The sequence below is a fragment of the Leptonychotes weddellii genome, chromosome 7, assembly GCF_054177405.1.
Source record: "Leptonychotes weddellii isolate Sample4059 chromosome 7, ASM5417740v2, whole genome shotgun sequence".
Classification (NCBI taxonomy): Eukaryota; Metazoa; Chordata; class Mammalia; order Carnivora; family Phocidae; genus Leptonychotes; species Leptonychotes weddellii.
Window position 1 is genome coordinate 108,571,813 of NC_138375.1, and position 20,099 is coordinate 108,591,911.

At 42.5% G+C, this 20,099-nt stretch overlaps 1 protein-coding gene and 1 long non-coding RNA gene across 2 annotated transcripts in view; one reads left to right on the top strand and one right to left on the bottom strand.

Moving 5' to 3' along the window:
- The window catches only part of LOC102733438 (rho GTPase-activating protein 26), a 234,960-nt gene that overhangs the window by 130,337 nt on the left and 84,524 nt on the right, over nt 1-20,099 (bottom strand). Inside the window, exon 5 of the mRNA XM_081825602.1 lies at nt 590-655. Coding sequence (XP_081681728.1) covers nt 590-655 — 66 coding nt within the window. The remainder of the gene's footprint in view (nt 1-589; nt 656-20,099) is intronic.
- LOC115938715 (uncharacterized) lies at nt 14,219-15,536 on the top strand. The gene is made up of 2 exons (XR_014147200.1): nt 14,219-14,380; nt 14,486-15,536. It is a non-coding gene; the product is annotated as an uncharacterized LOC115938715 (long non-coding RNA).

Below are 20,099 nucleotides of genomic sequence, written 5' to 3' on the forward strand. Positions count from 1 at the left end.
TCTAGCTTACTTTATTGTAGTATTATAGTATATAATACATGTAACATACAAAATATGTATTAATTAATTGCCTATGTTATTGGTAAGGCTTCTGGTCAACAGAAAGCTGTTAGTAGTTGTTTGCAGGGGAGTCAAAAATTATATGCAGATTTTCAACTGCACAGGAGGGTAGGGGGTTGGCACCCCGAACTCCCGCATTATTCAAGGGTCAACTGCATTTCCAAATTATGCCAGTTATCAGACCTGTGTCTATTACTTATTTAAAGTGGTAACAAAGAAACACATGTACTATTACATCACAACTAGGTCTTTCAATATTTTAACTGAATTCCAGTAACTAGACTCCTTATTATCCTATGTATTTGACACGTATGTCTTTAAAACATTCTACTAATCAGCCAAAGAGGTTGATGACACCAAATTGATTGAGAGCCCCTGCTTCGGAGCAACAGAACTTGTAGAAACACACTAATAATGGCACTTGGGGAGTTAATGAGTCACTTAAAATCGGGAAACAGGTAGCAGGTCTGACACCTCACCAGATGCGTGACCTTCACTGAGAACAATGCCATCTGTTGAACGACTTTACCTCTGGTTTCCACAGCGTGGATGCATTTCCTGATTATGCTGAAGCCAATGCTGTCCAACTGTGCAGCTGAAAGAGGAAGACAGGGGCAGTCAAGTTGCTGGCCATGCACACCAACCTCAGACAAGGTCTGGCAGACCCAGGATCAATCAGTCCCATGGTTTGGCCACAGATAAAAATGATTTTAAAAAAAAAATCAGCAGGCATTCACTGAGAGATTACCATATGCCAGGTCCAGTTCTAAGTGCTTTGTTTATATTATCTCATTTAATTCTCATGGTCATTCAGCAAAGTTATCTTCTATTTACAGTTGAAGACACTGCAGCATAGTGATATGTGCTTTGCCAAAGGAATAAGTAGGCATCCTTTAAATCGCTTGTTCTGTTATTGTCAGGAACTGTTGGACTAACTGCTTCCTGGCCTCCTTCAAAAAGCATAAATTAAGTGGCACAATAAATGTTAGATAAGTGCTTTACATAGATTATTTCAGTTAATCCTCGTAAATCCGCTAGGCTGATACTAGCATTAGCTCCATATTATAGATGAGACAACTGAGATTTGGCAAAGCTAAATGTCTTGATCAAAGCTGCAGAGCTAATAGGTGGGAGACTCACTCCAGAGCCTGTGAAGACCTAACTGCCTTAAATATGACCCTGAATTAAAGAGAGAAGTCGAATCCTGCTCAGGTGATTAGAAAAGAAGGAAAAAATGGTAAAAGGAAAAGTGACCTAAAGGAAAATTAAAGCAGCCTAGAACAAAGAAGTTACCTGATGAGTAAGCATAAGGCAGTAGAGCCATCCTGTGTGGGATCTGTCAGCAAGTAGTAAGAGTTTTCCACCTGCTACAAACGCCACTAATGTGACTCAGAAAATTAACGATCAAATAGTAGCAACCTTTTCCACAGCCCAGAACCAATTTCCAACCTGGCAGTGAGGCTGGGAACCCACCAAGATTTGTCTCCATGTTTTGATTACCCAGTGAGAAGATGTGGATGGTAACTGTTAAGAATGGGTTCACCTTTTGAGCACCTTGGGACATCAGGGCAAGACATTTTACAAACTCATGGGTCACAGTGGAGAAGAGAATGGTAGAAAGTAGGAAGGGAAGTATTTTTAAATAATTTGTCATCATCTTGGGCAAGAAATAAACTTGTAAAATATGAGAACTATTGAACTCATTCTTTGATCTAATCCAAACAGAACTTTTCTCAAAAAATTTTTTTAAGTTTTTAATTTTAATTCCGGTGTAGTTAACATATAGTGTGATATTAGTTTCAGGTGTACAATGTAGTAATTCAACACTTCCACACATTAGCCGGTGCTCATCACAACAAGTGCACTCCTTAATCCCCATCACCTATTCAACCCATTCCCCCACCCACCTCCCCTCTGGTAACCATCAGTGTGTTCTCTATAGTTATGAGCTTGTTTTTTTGGTTTGTCTTTCCTTTTTTTCCCTTTGCTCTTTTGCTTTGTTTCTTAAATTCCACATGAGTGAAACTATATGGTATTTGTCTTTCTCTGACTTATATGCATTAGCATTATACTCTCTAGTTCCATCCATGTTCTGGCAAATGTCAAGATTTCATTCCTTTTTAATGGCCAAATAATATTCCTGTGTGTGCGTGTGTGTGTGTGTGTGTGTGTGTGTGTATGCCACATCTTCTTTATCTATTCCTCTATCGATGGACACTTGGCTGCTTCCATAATTTGGCTACTATAAATAATGTTTCAATAAACATGGGGGTGCACCTTGCTCTAATTCTTTATGTATATGAGTGAACTTACAACCAATGAAGATAAAAATCCTTAAGAAAATCACTGCATTCCTCAAACTAAAAAGGAATGCTGATTTATTAAAAATTCTCTTCTCAAAGGAAACAAAATAACTCTTATTCTTACCGACATACTTATCACTTACTGATACTTATTTTAAAAACATTTGGTCTCTAGGATAGTCAGTAAAGTACCAGAAAAGGAGGAAAACAGTATTTCTCTTCCTGGAGACTACCTGCTATACAAACCACCGCTCTTATTCTCTTAAAGTTGTAAGGAGTCTACTAACTTACTCTCATGCTTTTTCTAGTATAAACCAAGTATTTACTCTGCAAATCGTGCAGTACAGAGCTTTCTGACTCAAAGCTGCCAAGTCAGATTGAAATCAGTCTTCCAAATGAAACTCAATCAACTCATGCCATAGACTTTTCCCAAATTTAATAACAAACTATGATACACAGGCTAAACACCTGTTAAAATCTAGGCAAAGATTATTTAAAATAAGAGTTTTATTGAGATATAATTCACATACCATAACATTCACCCATTTAAAGCTCAAAATTCATTGGTTTCTAGTATACTTACAAAGTTATGAATCAGGCACCATTATTTGATTCCATAACATTTTCATTCTCTTCCACATAAAACTTCATACACGTTAGCAGTCACACCCTATTTCCTGCCTTCCATCAGTTCCTAAAAATCAGTCATCTGTTTTCTGTCTCTATAGATTTGCCCATTCTAAGCAAGTCATATAAACGGAATCATATCATACAAGGTCTTTTGTGTCTAGCTTCTTTCACTTGGTATAATGTTTCCTAGAGACATGTATGTTGCAGCATCAATACATCACTCCCTTTTATGACTATATTGTCTGGATATACCACATGTAATTTATCCATTCATTGATTGTTGTTTCTACTTTCTGGCTATGAAATGCTGCTAGGAACATCTCTGTGCAAGTCTTTGTGTGGACATATATTTTCACTTCAGTTTATACCTACAAGTGGCATAGCTGGATTACATGGTAACTCTGTGCTGAACGTTTTGAGGAACTGCCAAACTGCTTTCTAAAGTGCTGCACCATTGTGCATTACCACCAGTGATGTATGAGGGTTCCAACTTCTCCACATCCTTGCTGATATCTGTTATTGTCTTTTTTATTATAGCTTTCTTAGTGGGAGTGAAGTGGTATCTCATTGTGGTTTTGATTTGCATTTCCCTAGTGACTAATGATGTGGGGCATCTTTTCATGTGCAGGGGAGGATATTCATTCCTTTATACAGTAATCAGAACAGAGCCTACTGGAAACTATTTGTCAGAAGGGAAACTAGTTTTTGTACTTAAGGAGGTTTCCAAAACATTCATAACTATGATTCAATAGTCAGTTGAAGCCTTTTAGTTCTTCTTTTGAGAGGTGATCAACGGAATTTATGCACAGGGATGACAGCTGAAAAAGTACCACCATTTTGCACCATCCTCTGGGGCGCTGCTGAGACGGATTCCAAGCTTGGATGCTTTAAGAGTACATTTGCGGCATGATCTTGTTCTACACATGAATCAACATCTATCTTGGACAAAAAGTATTTTGCTTCCTTTACCCCATAAACAGTGGCAAAAGTTTTGAAAGTTTGAAATAACCTGGCAGCTGACAGTGACAACCCCAGTAACCAAAAGATACCTGCTCATAAAGCCATCGGCATAACTAGCAGAAGAAATAAGGGCAGAGCTAGAGATAGACCTGCAAGGCCAAATGAGTCCTTGAATGCAAGAAGCAAGATCCTTTCCTAGGTAAGTAATAGCTAATGGAAAAGAATGCAATGGAACCTTCCAAGTATACCCAGAAAAAAGCGAATTCCACTAACCTACACTAATTACCATTACTTCTTTTAGAAATTAACAAAGCAAACTGCCCCCCCCTCCCCAAATCTCTCAGCAATTCTCCTTTGGTTTTCCCAACATTATTAAGTTCTTTCATTTGTTTTAAACCTGCTAACTCCTTTTCTTGAAATAAATCTTACACAGACATTACACATTAAGGCCTTACACATTACACATGTAACATAATATTAGTATATATTAGTTGTCTGAGTTCAAAAGTATAACACATTTACATATTACCAAGTCAAAGGGAGTTCAAGGTAACTCTCAGCCTCTAGTTGTTCAAGTTGCATTCTGATGATAATTATTACAGTTTTATAGGCAGATAACACTGTATTAAGAAGTGAAATTCCTATCAAACAACAGTTCCCAACAAGGAACTCATGATACACAATCATTGCTCTAAGTCTCTAAACTGAAACTGGTAAAATTATTACATTGCCTGCTGCCCTGGGACATCCCTGTTTGTCCCTGTGTCTCTAAGGCTATGCCACCCACAAGCACGCACGTACACACACGCATGTGCACGCGCTCACACACACACATACACACATGAAGTCTCACTTCTATTCTGAACTTGAATTCCCTGCTGATGTCATGATTAGGTTACTAATGATTAACAACTGCTTTATTATTTAACATGTACAGAGTACTACTAATGTAATAGCTACCATAGTGCATACATAACTAGAGATCATTAGTTCTGATCTCTGCCCAGCAGGTACATAATCTAAGTTAATTGAGATCGCCTCTGCTGAAAAGCAAGTTCCCACTAAAAGGTTTAGAACATGATCACCACCGAACAGAGTTTGTTAATGACAGAAAAAGTCTGAGCAGACTGCCAGATGGAAGAGGCTGTCCTTAATCCCCTGAAGCAGGTGATTCAGCTCTTTTACTGGGCCAAGGCTCAGAAAAGGTCAGGGATTTATTTGCAATTTCTCTATCCTTATAATCTCCAGGAATAATCTCTCATTAAATATCTACTAGGCTTGCATTATTCCCTTAATTTGACTTGCAATGAGTTGTTGCAGGACCTGTAGCTCCTAGGCCTGCCATCCACTGTCTTGCAGCTAAGGCCCGAACTGGCTTCTCTTCCTCCCTCGGCCTCAACTTCAACTCTGCCCAGGATTCTGCACCAGGCAGCCCAAACAGCTTTCATATGATGACTGTCAACAGAGCTCACACCAAATACCCAGGTTAACCCGCCAAGTTAGAAATCTATCACCGTCGGGTACCTGGGTGGCTCAGTCGTTAAACATCTGCCTTCAGCTCAGGTCATGATCCCAGGGTCCTGGGATCGAGTCCCACATGGGGCTCCCTGCTCGGCAGGAAGCCTGCTTCTCCCTCTCCCGCTCCCCCTGCTTGTGTTCCTGCTCTTGCTAGCTCTCTCTCTGTCAAATAAATACATAAAATCTTTAAAAAAAAAAAAAAATCTATCACCGTCTTAATTTTCATTTCAACTTTTAAAGCCTTGTTTGTCTCCTTTTAGAGGAAGGTCACACACGCCTATTTTCTCAAAGTTCTATGGAGAACACAAGAACACTGAGAGTTGGGTTGATGCTCGGTCAGCTCGGAGGGTCTTAGGGCAGAAGAGGGAAGAGGATGCTTGGCAGACCACTGGGTATTATGCCTAGGGTACGAACTCCAAGAGCAGGGAGGCAAGTGAAATCCAGGAACAAACAGTTTTACTGCAAAGGTCTTGAAACAACATAGTATATAAGGTTCAATCCAATGACGTTCTTGCCTAAAAAGAGGAGGCTTGCCTAAAAAAAGGTGGCCAGGTGGAGAGACATGCTCTGCAGCTTCTTGCACCAAATGCTACCTCACCTGAGATGTTTTCCCTGGCTCTTTCCACCTTAAAAGAAAATGAAGTGTGTAGGTGGTACAAAACCCTTTGCACTCCCCCTCTTTCTTACCCTCATATCCAAATTATCACCAGGTCCCTCAATTTTGTCTCTCTCCATCTTCACCACCACCATCCTGGTCCTGGCCTCCGTCATCTGTTACCAGGACTGCTGAGATGACCACCTAACTGCTGTCCTCATACGTCCTATGGCTCCCTCCAGTCTATCCTCCACATTGCAGCCCCCCTGATCTGGACGAAACCAGACCATGTGCCCTCCCTGTTTAAAATCTCTCAATGGCACCCCACTCTTCTCAGGAAGATAACCCAAATCCTTCACAGGTTTCACATAACCCTGCATGGTCTAGCCCAGCCTGCCTCATCTCACACTACCCCTCCAGACCTAAGCATCCTACCATAGTGGCTTTCAGAGCATCCAACTGACCACACTTTCTCTCCAGCCTTTGCACATACTGTGGATTTCACTTGGAAGCCCACTGGCCAAAGCAACTGCAAATCCTCAGGTCTCCCCTCAAGTGTCAATTCCTCAAAAATGCCCTCCTGATCTCTCCACCTGGTTCACGTCCTCACTGAAACTTGGATATAGCACTATCAACTTCTTCTTCAGAGTATGTAACATAATTGCAAGTTTACGTTTATTTCTGTGATGTTGCCTACCAAACCAGATTTGCATCCATGAAAGCAATGATACATGTATATCTTTACTCATTGTTTTATTCAATACTCTATCTCTGCCTTTCACTGTCTACTATGTTGACCATTACGTATGATGGGGAGGGTCACTAAGGGGATATGTGGTATAGTAAAAATGACCTTTCAAATTCCAATTGTTATAAACCCTAAGAAAGTAGATGAGTTATTTAAGTTCTAGTGCCTAGATTTTTCATCTTTTGGGAAGATATAAATGTTAAATAAAGATATGAGTGGCCTGACCTATCTACTTTCTTCCTGTATCAATACAAAGAGGTATCACCACCTAGCAGTACGGCCCCAAGAATAAGTTAAAAAGAAAGGAAAAACAAAAGGTGTGCCAGTCAAGCCATGAAACAGAGAAGATAAAACCAAGTTCTGGTTTTCCTGGACACTTGTAGAAATCCTTTGCTTGTCCATCAAGGCATTATCATCACCAAACTGTACATGCACATGAAGCTGTGGCTGGTGAAAACAGAAGGTGCGGGGGTTCTTTCGACATCATACTATCTATAGGCCATCTACACAATCAGACAGGTCTGAGGTCAAGGAAAGCCCCAGAAAATAAAAGCATTCTCCCCTAGAGCTGTGTGCTACACAAGAGACCTCATTCTGCAGGTCCAGGAGCCCCTTTACTAAAAATCACTGACCTGCTCTTGCCCTACACCAGTCCTTAGTACTCAAAACATCAAGGAATTTGGCAGTAAGTGGCCAGATCACTAATTCTGAATGGAAGGGACCTTTCCATACCACAGGTTGACTGATGGACATATAGCATGTGAAAACAACTCTCTGGGATATACCCCGAAGTTACCCCATACATGCATCCTGGGAATTCTAACAGAGCTCAGAAGACAAATCCTTTTCCAAAAGAGAGGAACTAATCTCCTGAATTCGTTTCAACACACATTAGAACACATTACCCATTTTCTTAAAGGTGGTATTCAACAGGTTTTTCCTAGCCTAAAAACCTTTCCCCATGAATCTTACTCAACTTTCCTTTGATCAAAAAAAAATCTTTCAAGTTTTTTACAGGAGAAATGGAATTTGCTTGAAGTGCTGGATGTTTGCATAAAAATAAGAGAACTGAAAGGTAGGGCGCCTGGGTGGCTCAGTTGGTTAAGCGACTGCCTTCGGCTCAGGTCATGATCCTGGAGTCCCAGGATCGAGTCCCACGTCCAGCTCCCTGCTTGGCAGGGAGTCTGCTTCTCCCTCTGACCCTCCTCCCTCTCATGCTCTCTGTCTCTCATTCTCTCTGTCTCAAATAAATAAAAATAAAAAAAATAAAAATAAAAATAAAAAAATAAAAAAAGAGAACTGAAAGGTAAAGGAAGTTACTGCCCCAGTTTTAATGTGGATGGATACAGGATATTGTCTGGAATGACTATGAGCAGGCCACCATTTCATGGACATCTCCAGAGGCATGTTCTCACCTCAGAAATTTACTCAATTTCCCGATGTGCTTTGCTCTTTAAAGTCTGGCTTACCTCGCTCATTCTGAATTTAATCAATTTCAACACTATTAAAAGCCATGAAGAGAAACACCCACATTGAATTAAATACCAAATCCATCTGGAGAATAGGTTTCCAACTGGCTCACACACTCGGAAGGGCTCACGTCCTTTCTCCTAATCATGTGAAGACCCAGAGTTGCCAGGCCTTCGTGGCTGTGGTGCCTGGGAAACAATCTTCATGGTGGCAACTCTTAGAAACTTGCAGTGGCGCTGGGAAGTTGGCCAATTGCTTCTTAATTATCCAGGTGTGAATTCCCTATTTTGGGGATTACCAACAGCCAGTTTTTAATCTCAGTTCAGCTCCCCAAGACCCCGTACCCTGTTCTACTCTGTCCTATACTCTGCTCCCCAGCTTTATACATTCAGGGAGTGTGAACTAACTTTAATATTAACTGAAGTCACGCAAACAGAAGTGGTATGTACTGGAAAGAGAATGATAAACTTTCAAGCCAGACAGACCTGGATTAAATTCTGGTCTCTGCCACCTCTGACTGGTATGATCATAGGAGAGGTGCTTCACCTCTGACACTTACCTTCCTCTTCTATAGAGTGGGGAGAACTCACCTAGGTGTTGCAAGGGTCAAAGGAAATGTATACTGACTTATTTGGTATTTCAATAAATGGTCATTAGCAGTATTAGCAACATTTGAATCAAACTTTCCAGTTGATAAAACATTTTTCTATTTTTTTTAAAGATTTTATTTATTTATTTGACACAGAGAGAGAGAGATAGTGAGAGCAGGAACACGAGCGGGGGGGAGCAGGAGAGCGAGAAGCAGGCTTCCCATGGAGCAGGGAGCCCAATGCAGGGCTCCATCCCAGGACCCTGGGATCATGACCTGAGACGAAGGCAGATGCTTAATGACTGAGCCACCCAGGCGCTCCGATAAAACATTTTTCATACCCAAGTTCATGTTATCCCTACAATAATCCCATGGGGTAAATACTGTTACTGTTCTTACTAATAACTTCTTGCTATGTTTCCCCACTAATGAGCTCAATAAGACATTACTGTTTATAGAATATATTAAAATACTATAGCTTAATTGATTTTCCCAATGTATCTGATAAGTCTTTATGATGAGAAAAGCCAGGCTCACAATGTTAAGTGGTAACAATGACAGCAGTAGCTAATGCTTGCTGAACAAACTGCACTGATCTGGGCTAAGCACTTAAACATACCATGTCCTCATCCGTCATCATCTCTATTATGTAGGCAGGAACTCTCAACTCAGATGAGGTTGAGGAAATTCTGTTAAGACTTTGGCCTTAATGAGTGGTGGAACCAGGATTGTAACTCACTCAGTCTGATTCCAGAGCTCATCCCTCATCCCTCATCCACTCCTACTCAAGTTCACATGACCAGACAGGGACGGGGCGGGGAGAGGGAGGAGGTGCTGGGGAATCATGTTTTCTGGATTCTTCCCTTTCTACTCCAGGTGGAGCTCTCAAAACTAGTAGACAAGAGAAGGAGGAGCATGCTTGTTGCCAAGCAGATTGTGGGCACCCTCCCACAGGTTACAGCCCAGTAGGTTTGAGAAGCACGCTTGGGATAACAACATACTGTATACCAACCAATTAAAACTAGTGTCACTAAAGACTAACAGAAATTATTGTTGACTGTTAATCAGCTATCAATATCTTACCACAGTCCCCATCTGTGGGGGATCTGACAATAGCCATTCACCAATGCTACGTATCTCAATATATAATGTTGCCTGTGTCTCTGGTGACATATGAAACAATTCACAAATATTTTCAGTAGCTGTGTACTTATATCAATGAATATCAGGAATTTACCTGTTTATCACACAAGACATGCTGCATTTAAAAAATAAATTTAAGGGGCACCTGCGTGGCTCAGTCCGTCAAGCGTCTGCCTTCGGCTCAGGTCATGATCTCAGGGTCCTGCGATGGAGCTCTGCATTGGGCTCCCTGCTCAGCAGGGAGTCTGCTTCTCCCTCTCCCTCTGCCTGCCCTCCCTTCTCTCTTTCTCTGTGTGTCAAATAAATAAATAAAATCTTTAAAAATAAATAAATAAATAAAAAATAAATTTAAGTTAAAAAGCGTGAACTGAGGGGTGCCTGGCTGGCTCAGTTGGTTAAGCAGCTGGCTCTTGATTTTGGCTCAGGTCATGATCTCAGGGTCTTGGGAGGGAGCCCCACGTTAGGCTCTGTGCTTAGCGAGGTGTCTGCTTCTTCCTCTCCCTTTGCCCCTCGCCCCACTCATGCTCATTCCCTCTCTCTAAAATAAGTAAATCTTTTTTTAAAAAAGAGTGAATTGATTTAAAAAAAAGAGTAGGTCAATAGTAATACAGTTGGTATACATACATGTAAAAAACAGAACAAAACAAAATATGAAGTCAGTGATAGAAAAATAACACATTTGGGAACTATTGTCCCCAGCCAGGCACTACATTGATCCTGGCTGGAAGGACAAGATGGGAAGGTACCATATTCTACCAGCAAGATTTCCTACTTCAGTACAGTCATCCTGCATTCCTTGCTTTCTCTCCCCCTCCAATCCATTAACCAGCCCCGTCAGGCACCAGTTAAAAACACATCCAGAACCCAGATGCTTCTCACCATCTCCACTGCGAATACTTTGATCCAAGCCACCATCATCTTTCGCCTGGATGGCTCTAATCACTAGCCTCCCAACTGCTTCTCCTTTCACCCCATACAGTTTATTCTCAACCAGGAGCCAGAGACATCTTTTAAAAATACACATTGGCTCATAAGTCACTTGCCTGATCACAACTCTCCAGGGACCTCTCATGACACTTAGAACACAAGCTTAGCTCCTGACCATGGCCTCACATGGTTCTAGTCCCAGCCCACCTGACCACTCTCACTCTGGCCTCCTCCAATCCAGTCACCACGATCCTTCCTGACATGCCTTGAACACAGCTGATTTATTCCCTGCACTTTCAGGGTTCCTCTGCCAGCTCCTGACATCCTTACTCCCTCCGTTTGTTCAGGTTTCTGCTCAAATGTAACCTCTTCAGAGAGGCCTCCCTGCTTCAGGTTTTTAGAATGGCTCCCCCTTGCCTTGTTAGTCCCTATCCCTTTGCTCTTTTTTCCTCCCAGCCCTTCTCTCCACCTGAAAGTATACTTTTGTTTACTTACTGTCTGTCAGTTTCTCTCACTAGTATAACTCCATGAGAGCAGGGACTTTATCTGCCTTGTTCATTACTGTAGCATCAATAAATATTTCCCAGATGAAGCAACAAATACAATCCACATTTTCACCTGCTGAGACACCAGAAACCAATAGGTAAAAAAAGTCCCCACACTCCAGGAGCCTCGAATGCTGAGCAGCTGGCTGAACACACTGGTACCTTTTAGAGTTCAGGGGCGCTGTCATGAGAAGCACAAGACAAATAGCGCTGACCCAGATCTCATTCATCCCCTGACCTCTAAGCATGAATACAGCACATTGGAACTTTTTTTTTTCCCTAGCCTACCAGATATAAAGGCACCTATCTTCTTTTTCATGGTTTCTGGAGACACATAGAAAAAAAATAAGCCAAGAGGGACATAGAGTAAACAAAGTAACCTAGGTAGCAGGAAAAGAGATGAAATCCCTGCCTGGCCTGGAATAAACCTACCAGCTCTCAGCTGAGTCAAGAGAGGCTCTAAGATACCTGTAAAGAGCATTCCAGTTCTCAGCAAGACACCGCAGCCAAAGTGGCAGAGTCTGGGTTCTTGTATAGTAAAGGCTGAGGGCGGCAGATCGGCTTGCAGTAGACTATTTCCTTGTGGGTTTTGACAACTGCAGTCTCCCAGTCCACCTTAAAATTCCCAATCAGGACAGCAGTGAAAGAGCAATGCCTAATGCACCCCGTGGTAATGCCAACCAGCTTCATCAGGACCACCTGTCTCCTACACAAGAGTCTGGACGTCCGGAGAAGGAATTACAGTCCACAGGCCTCAATTCCTTTCTGTCTTGAGGTATGGGTGGTTGTGTACTGATTTCTCAACCAAAAGAAATCGTCACCAGCTTTCTGAAAGAGGCAGTGTTTCAAGCAGAGAACCAATGTCTTCTGCCCACCTAGATCCTTTTCGTGCCTTTACCTACCTGTCTTCTCACTTTGATCTGCCCTAGGAATGGTTCAGGTATTTTTTGGTCACAACAAACTGAGGCAGCAAAGGGCAAGGAAGGGGAGGACGTTCATAATCAGAGGCCTAACACTAACATTTGCGGCTATAGTCACCGCCAACTGGTTGTGGAAGATGGGCATACTTCGCCTCTCTGACCCTTCTCATCTGCACAGATCAGGTGCTGTGAAAATCAGCAAGGCAATGTCTGTGAAGGCACTCTGAGGAACTGTAAGCAGACTGTCTACTTTCATGCTTTTATATGAATAGCCTCTGGTTTGGGGTAATGACATTATTGATAACAACAACAGCAGATAATAACATTTAATGACTGCTTAGAATACCAGGCACCACCGAGCTAAGGATTTCCATCCTAATCCCATTTAATCCATCCAACAATCCAATGATGTAGGTACTAAAGCTATACTGATATCACAAATTAAAAAATAAAACAAAACAAAAAAAACAAAACCTGAGGCCTGGGGAAATTAATTTCCCAAGGTCACACACCCAGTAAGTCAGGAGGCTGGGATTCCAACCCATGTATGTAATAATATTGCAGAGCCCACTCTCCCAACCACTACTCAACATTTATCCCCACTGTGGGCAAGAGGACTTGATAGCCTCCGCTCAATCTTGCACACACTGAACACTCTAATCAGGGTGGGAAGGAAAGACCCTGAGAGACCACAAGTATGTACTGAGAAGGAGGATTCAGTTTTCTCATCTGTAAATGGGGTCTATAATACCATCTACCTCATAGGGTTCTTATAAGGAGCAAACAACATAACATATATCAAACCCTGAGCACACTACCCAGTAATTAAGTATGTGCTCAATAAACATTGATCGAGAGCCTTGAGGAAAATGTTTCAGTCTCTGCCTCAACAACTCCTTGCACTGGACTCTAGAACTTAAAGATGCAACCAGAGACCTGCTCACTGTTGCTTGGCTGAAGCCCAAATCAGAATGCCAAGGGGTGGTTCACACCTGCCCAGGCCATGGTCTGCTGTTGATACAGAGCCTACACTTCTAAGAGAAGGAGGGATATTAGGCCACAGCAAAGTCACACCATAGCTGCATCTATCATTCTAAAGTTGGCTGGGAGAGAGGATGGCTTGGTAAGTGTCACTTAGGACAAACAGAAAGGCTTCTGAATATCTAGGCTAGCCGGAGGAACACCATTACCAGTCATGTCCTTGAGGAATAGGGTCTCACCAAACAAAATGGCTGAGATCCCATATAATAAAAATCTCTGAGAGAACAAGCTGTCCCTTCCCCTTTCTCTCTTGCTAGCCCCCAACCCTTCAGCCAGGGTTATTCTCAAGCTAGGGCATTATAGCACAACTGGAAATAATTTGAGTTCCATGCGGGCCACATTCACTGTGTTGCACACACCAAGTCATAATGGAAAGCGAAGTGCAGAAAATCAGCACTTGAGAGAGCTAGAATTATACCATCTTGCCTGCCCCTGGCTCAGAAGATAAAAGTGGTAGCCACAGAAACCTGCCATAGCATTGGAGGGAGGGGAAAGGAGAAAGCAAAAGGGCCCAGAGGAGTGGGGATGGGGGGCTGGAAGGGAATTCAGACAAGGGAGAGAGCCAGTGCCTGTCTCCTAACAGGCCTGGCCTGGAAGGTGTGGATGGAAAGCTGAAGGGGAAGGTGTACTCAGCTGACTGCCTCATGGGCCAGCACTCAGGAGGTCAGGCCGCCATACCCACTAATGCTGCCCATCCTTCTCAGGTTTAAAAAGGGAAATGTTCTATTTATAAGCCACTGACCAGTGGAGACCTGGCAGCCACTGGATGGCTCTGATCCCACAAGGATCCTGGTTACCCAGTGGCTGCCTTTTCCTGCCTCTCAACTGTGGGTGTTCTAAGAGCAAAAGGCCGAAGGTGACTGGAAGCAAAAGGAAAAAGAAAATCCTCTTTTCTGTCCTCTGCTGCTTTCATGAGAATGTTGGACTTTAAGTAATATCTGATGGCTTTAAAACCTTTTCAAAATAGTGACCCATATGATCCCATGAAACCTTTCCCTACTATCTTTAAGACTAAATCTCTTTTTCTGTTTTATAGATCAAGGGAAGCTGAGGCCCAGAGATGAAGGGAATGTATAAATCAGAGGCAGAACAACAAGCAAGGTAATGGTGCCCTCCCAGCTCCTCTCCTGGTCTTTAATCTTGTCCTCATGGAACAAGAAAAGCCTGGATACAGCACGATCAGGGAATGTGACTGAATGATGGCCTAGAGAAGGATAGATGTGTGTAATAGGAACCAAGCAGCTTTGGTTGTGTTGTCCAATGCCTGCAGAAGGGCAGTGGGCCATGTTACAGTTCTGTGCCTGGGCAGCTGCGGCATCACTGACACACACTGTCTTTCAGCGTCTTGCAGAGCATGTGAGGAGCCACTGATGGTTCTAGTGAGGAGGCTCACTGAGAAGCAATATGGGATGGCCCCTCAACAGCAAAGAGCCAAGAAGGTTAGGTGTTTGAGGCTGATGATGAAAGGCCTTCCAGCTCCTGTGTGTCGGTCACATAATGACAGGATGGCAAAACAGAGGAAAGACTTCATACATATCGAGAAGTGGAGGAAGGAAGTGGGGAGTGACCTTGGCAATCAAGCAGACTCTGGTTTGAACGTCAGCTCCACTAGTTCTTGACCATGCTACCTGGACTTCTTAAGACTAACGCTCATTTATGAACTTGGCTGTTGTGAACAGCATTTCCACTAATGTCAACCATGGACATACCACTTTCATGCTGCCTGTCATAACTTTATCCCATCTTAAATAGCTTAATACAAGGGTAAGTTTTTAAAAAGTAGTCTAAGGGGACTCCTGGGTGGTTCAGTCAGTTAAGCGTCCAACTCTTAATTCTGGCTCAGGTCATAACCTCAGGGCCATGGGATCAAGCCCCACATTGGTCTCTGTGCTCAGCATGGTGTCGGCTTGAGATTCTCTCCTTCTCCCTCTGCCCTTACCCCCACTTGTGCTTTCAGTGTCTCTCTCCTAAGTAAATAAATAAAATCTTAAAAAAAAAAAAAGTAGTCTAAGAACTGACAAACCCCTAGAGTCTGTGGGCCAGATTTGCCATTGCCTGATTTGTAAATAAAGTTTTATTAGCAAACACGCATTTGTTTTCGTATTGTCTACAGCTGCTTTCACATTACAATATTGAGAGTTAAATAATACTGCAAAACTGCATATATTTACTATCTGGCTCTACTGAGAAGGAGGACCGCTGTGCTAAGCAATAACATTTAGAAAACCAGGAGGTTTACATGTTCATGCGTTTTTCCCCTAATACACATGAAAATAAATATATAAATCTAAATGGTAATTTAAAATGTGCATCTGGTATGACCTAAAATGATCTGAGATCCCACTAGTAGTGTGCATACCCCACTTTGAGAAATGTAGCCATGAGGATTTAACAAACTAACGCTCATGAGGCACCAAGCCTGAAAACAGCAGGGGTGTCACCTGCCACCCTTCGTTCTCCTCCCTGCTCCCCTCAGGAACACTTCTGCCAATCCAGTGAGCTTCCCCCTTCTTATATGACAGACTAACTGGCATAACCAGAGAGAGGAGATAAGAGAGAAGGATAAGAACCAACAGTAATGAGGCATCTATAAAAAAATATGCCAGACACTTTGCTAAACTTCAGTCATCACAGCAGCTTCACGAGACAGGTGTTGGTATTTATCTCCCATTCTACGGAAAAGGCAATACAAGCTCAGAGAGGTCGCGCCCTGACCCGTGCCTCAGCCAGGGCGCCAGCATGCTAATCCACACCACTCCCGCAGTACTCTCCACTGAAACAGCTCTCTCCAATCCACACGGCGGGATCTACCCACAGGAAATTATCTGAGGTATGTGCAAACACTGAGGTAGCAGCATGCTCAGGCTGACACTACTCATAACAGCAAAAATCTGCAGAGGACATCCAAGTCCAATGACAGGAAACAGTTCAACAAATTTGGATATAATCCTATGACAGAGTATTAAACAGCCATTGTAAATGGCATTAGTAAACAATTTTCACGATGTGGGAAAATGCTTGCAAATTATTTATAGCAGGATACAGAAAGTATATTCAGTATAATGCCAAGGGAATCAAAATACATGTTGACATTGACAAAATCCATATAAGACATCATGAAAAAAAGACAAGAAAGAATTATCTCTGGGGTGGTATTAGAGATTATTTATATTGAATTTCTGAAAACTATTACTATATTTCCTTCATATTTTATAATGAATTCATATTATTTTTATAGTAAGCAAAAATACCTTTTTTTCCAGCTGCTTAAGAGATTCAGGGTTCCCCACCATGTCCCAGTGTAAATGACCACCTGAGTGAGCTCTTGAGCATTACACAAACCCAAAGGATTCCTGTGAAAGTACCAGATTAAAAACAAACTGGAAGAAAAGATGGGATTGACATCTGGAAGCAGAGGAAGTGCTAGATTTCCTTCTTCTGCGGAAAGAGGGAAGGTAGGAAGTTCCCATTTTTTTTTTAAGTCTTGCCAGCCTAGCTGCAAGCCCATTCTGAGATCACTCTCCAACCAACTGTCTCCGGGCATTTTTCCACACGGCAGGTACATGTGCAGATAGCATGACGATGATACGCACCCCTGCACATGATGGGCCATCTGGCCATTGTCTCCACGTGGTCTGAACCTCAAAAGCAGACCACATACTCCTTAGAGGGGTCCTTCCCCCTCTGCACTCACACTGCCCCGGGCCACGGGCACTTCAGAACTTTGAGAGGTATTCACTGAATGCAGAGCTACAGGAAGGCTGGACTCCTGCTGGGAAACCAGGGAAGGGTCCGAGTAGGAGCACACAGGAACACATCGAACAAGGGCGAGAAGCACCGCCATCAACTGCAAGGTCCTCTTGAAAAGCCAGATGGTCGGTATGGAGCTGAGTGTGAAGTACACGAGAAGGCATGTCTGGGGCAATCTGGCCATAGACCTTTGAAATAATCCGATTAACCTATGGAATTTGAGTGAATATTCACATCAGGAAAGTGGCACTGTGGAGTCGAGATCAGGAGACCAAGCTCAGGGTCTGGCTCAATCTGTCAGCCTTCAGCCTCAAACTGCTGGAGAAGCAGTGGGAGGGCAGCATTTCTGTAAACAAGCTAATCTCTTTAGAGCTAAGTAGGCAGTGACATTTATTATTTAAAAACTTCTAACTTGGAAGAGATCGGCTCACACTAGAAAAGCCTGCCCTTCCCTCACTCTCTTGAGCCAGACTGGAGTTTCCTCTCTGACAAGTTCTCGCCTCTAACCATCCCTCAGGTGAGACAACAGGACAACAGCAGCCTTGGCAGAGAAAAGGCCACTTTCTGGCTTCTTCTCCTGATTCCTACGGGAGCTCATTTCAAAGGAGAATAAACCCATTCTCACAAAGCCTCTGGGGAGGAAATCTCATAGCTGCAGTCAAGGGCAGGACAAGCAAGAGGACCCGGAGACTGAGGAGATATGCACTGAGGTGGCACAGGGGGCTGCAGAGAGCGGGGTGGGAGCAGGGGTTCTTGCCCAGTGCAGAGTCCTGTTCTTCCCCATGAGAAAGGGGAAAAACCCATGACAGCTATCAGCAGTCTAGGTTTTTGGCAATGGGGTGTGATCAGCAAAGCAGCTTAGGGAACAACAAACCATACTTCCTTCCTCTCTAGTATTCTTACTCGCATCTTCTCCCTCCCTTTCTCTAGCAGGCAAGAATTTGGACAACTAGAGAAAACTCAGTATCACTGATGTATATTACTGACAGTCTATGAACAAACCCAGGGCAAGTCCCCTGATGGCAGCAGGATCCCCGGGAAGAGGCCCATATAATTGGCAAAAATAGCAGACTGGTTTTTGAAGTTAGTATTTGAGGATTAACTTAACCAAGAATACCCAAGACCTCTAGGCAGAAAACTAAAACTGATAAAGGACACAGGCAATCTAAATAAAAGGAAAGACATTCCAAACTTTTGGAGATGAGTTAATATTATAAAAGTGTCAATTTTCTCTGAATTAATCTATAAATTCAATACAATTCTAAAGGAAAGTTGTAAGTTTTTGAGGAACTTATAAAACTTATGTTAGAATTTACACACAAGGCTAGAGGTCCACAGGCAGCTAAGTCAAACCTTAAAAAGTAGAGTACCAGACATGGAAGACTTTTCTCAAAGACATCACATGAAAAGCAGAGAGTTATTACCACCAGAAAAAACAAACCAAGAACTTAAAGAACTCAGAGAAAGAGCTCAGCTACACAAACCTAATATACAATAAAGCTGACACCGTAAGTCAAAAGCAGAAAGAATGACATTTGTGGGAAAGCTGACTCTTCATGTGGATAACGGTAAAACTGGATCTTCATGAAACACCGTATATGATGGTAGGTATCAGTTGGATTAAAATCCGCAACAGGGAAGACAGAATCATGAAGCCAATGAAACAAAATATAGGTGCACATCTTTGTGACATGGGTCAGAAAGGCCTTCTTTAAAACACAACTTGAAAACCATAAACCAGAAGGTGAAAAAAAAAAAAAAAGGTACTTCAATATATAAGAGGGCTTTACATTCAAGTAAAAATATCATACATAATATTAAGAGATGACAAGATGGGAAAATGTATTTAAAATGTCTACAGCTAACAAGGGATGAATATCCAAAATAGAGAAGAGGGGGGCCTGGGTGGCTCAGTCGTTAAGCGTCTGCCTTCACCTCAGGTCATGGTCCTGGAGTCCTGGGATCAAGCCCCGCATCGGGCTCCCCGCTCAGCGGGAAGCCTGCTTCTCCCTCTCCCACTCCCCCTTCTTGTGTTCCCTCTCTTGCTGTGTCTCTCTCTGTCAAATAAATAAATAAAATCTTTTAAAAAAATAAAATAAAATAGAGAAGAAACTTTACAAATCAATAAGAAAAAAAGTGGCAAATGGAAGAGAACTATGAGCAAAGGACATGAACAGGCGGTCAAAAGAAGGGGAAACCCAGTCAAAAGGCATACGAAGAGATGCTCAAACATACTAATTATCAGACAGATGCAAATCAAAACAATAATGAGCTATCATATTTATATGATTGACAAAAAATTAGAAAGCTGAATAACGGAAAAGTTGGCAGGAATGAAGAAATCCTCGTGTAGGGCTGATGGGACTGTGGATGGGCCACTCCAGAGAACTACTCCCTCAAACTAAGTATACTCACACCCTTTGACAGCCAACAATTCTCCTCATGGGTATATCCCAAAGAAATTCTCACACAGGGAGATATGCGAGTTGTACAAAGATGTTCACCGTGGTGCTGTTAGTGCTCATGAGGAGCTGGAGGCACAAGGAGATAGAGTGTGTAGCTCTGTAAAAACAGATACAGGGTCATACACCACAGAGAGTGCAGTGGACAGAAGCCACAGTCTAGAAGCAGACAGAGGAATAGGGATGGCTCCCAACGCAATGCTGAGGGAGCAAAGAAAGAGAACAAGACATACCATCATGGTAAATAAAAGATACAATGTTGCTCAAAAATACAATTTAGTGTACACATTAGAATAGTGGTCTATACAGAAGGAAAGAAATAGGAGCTGGGAAAAGAATTCAAAGCGAAGAAATAAAGAAATGAATGAATCAATGAATCAATGAAGGGAGGGGCTGCTGATGATCCCATGCCACAAATTAGGATGTGTATGATTCATT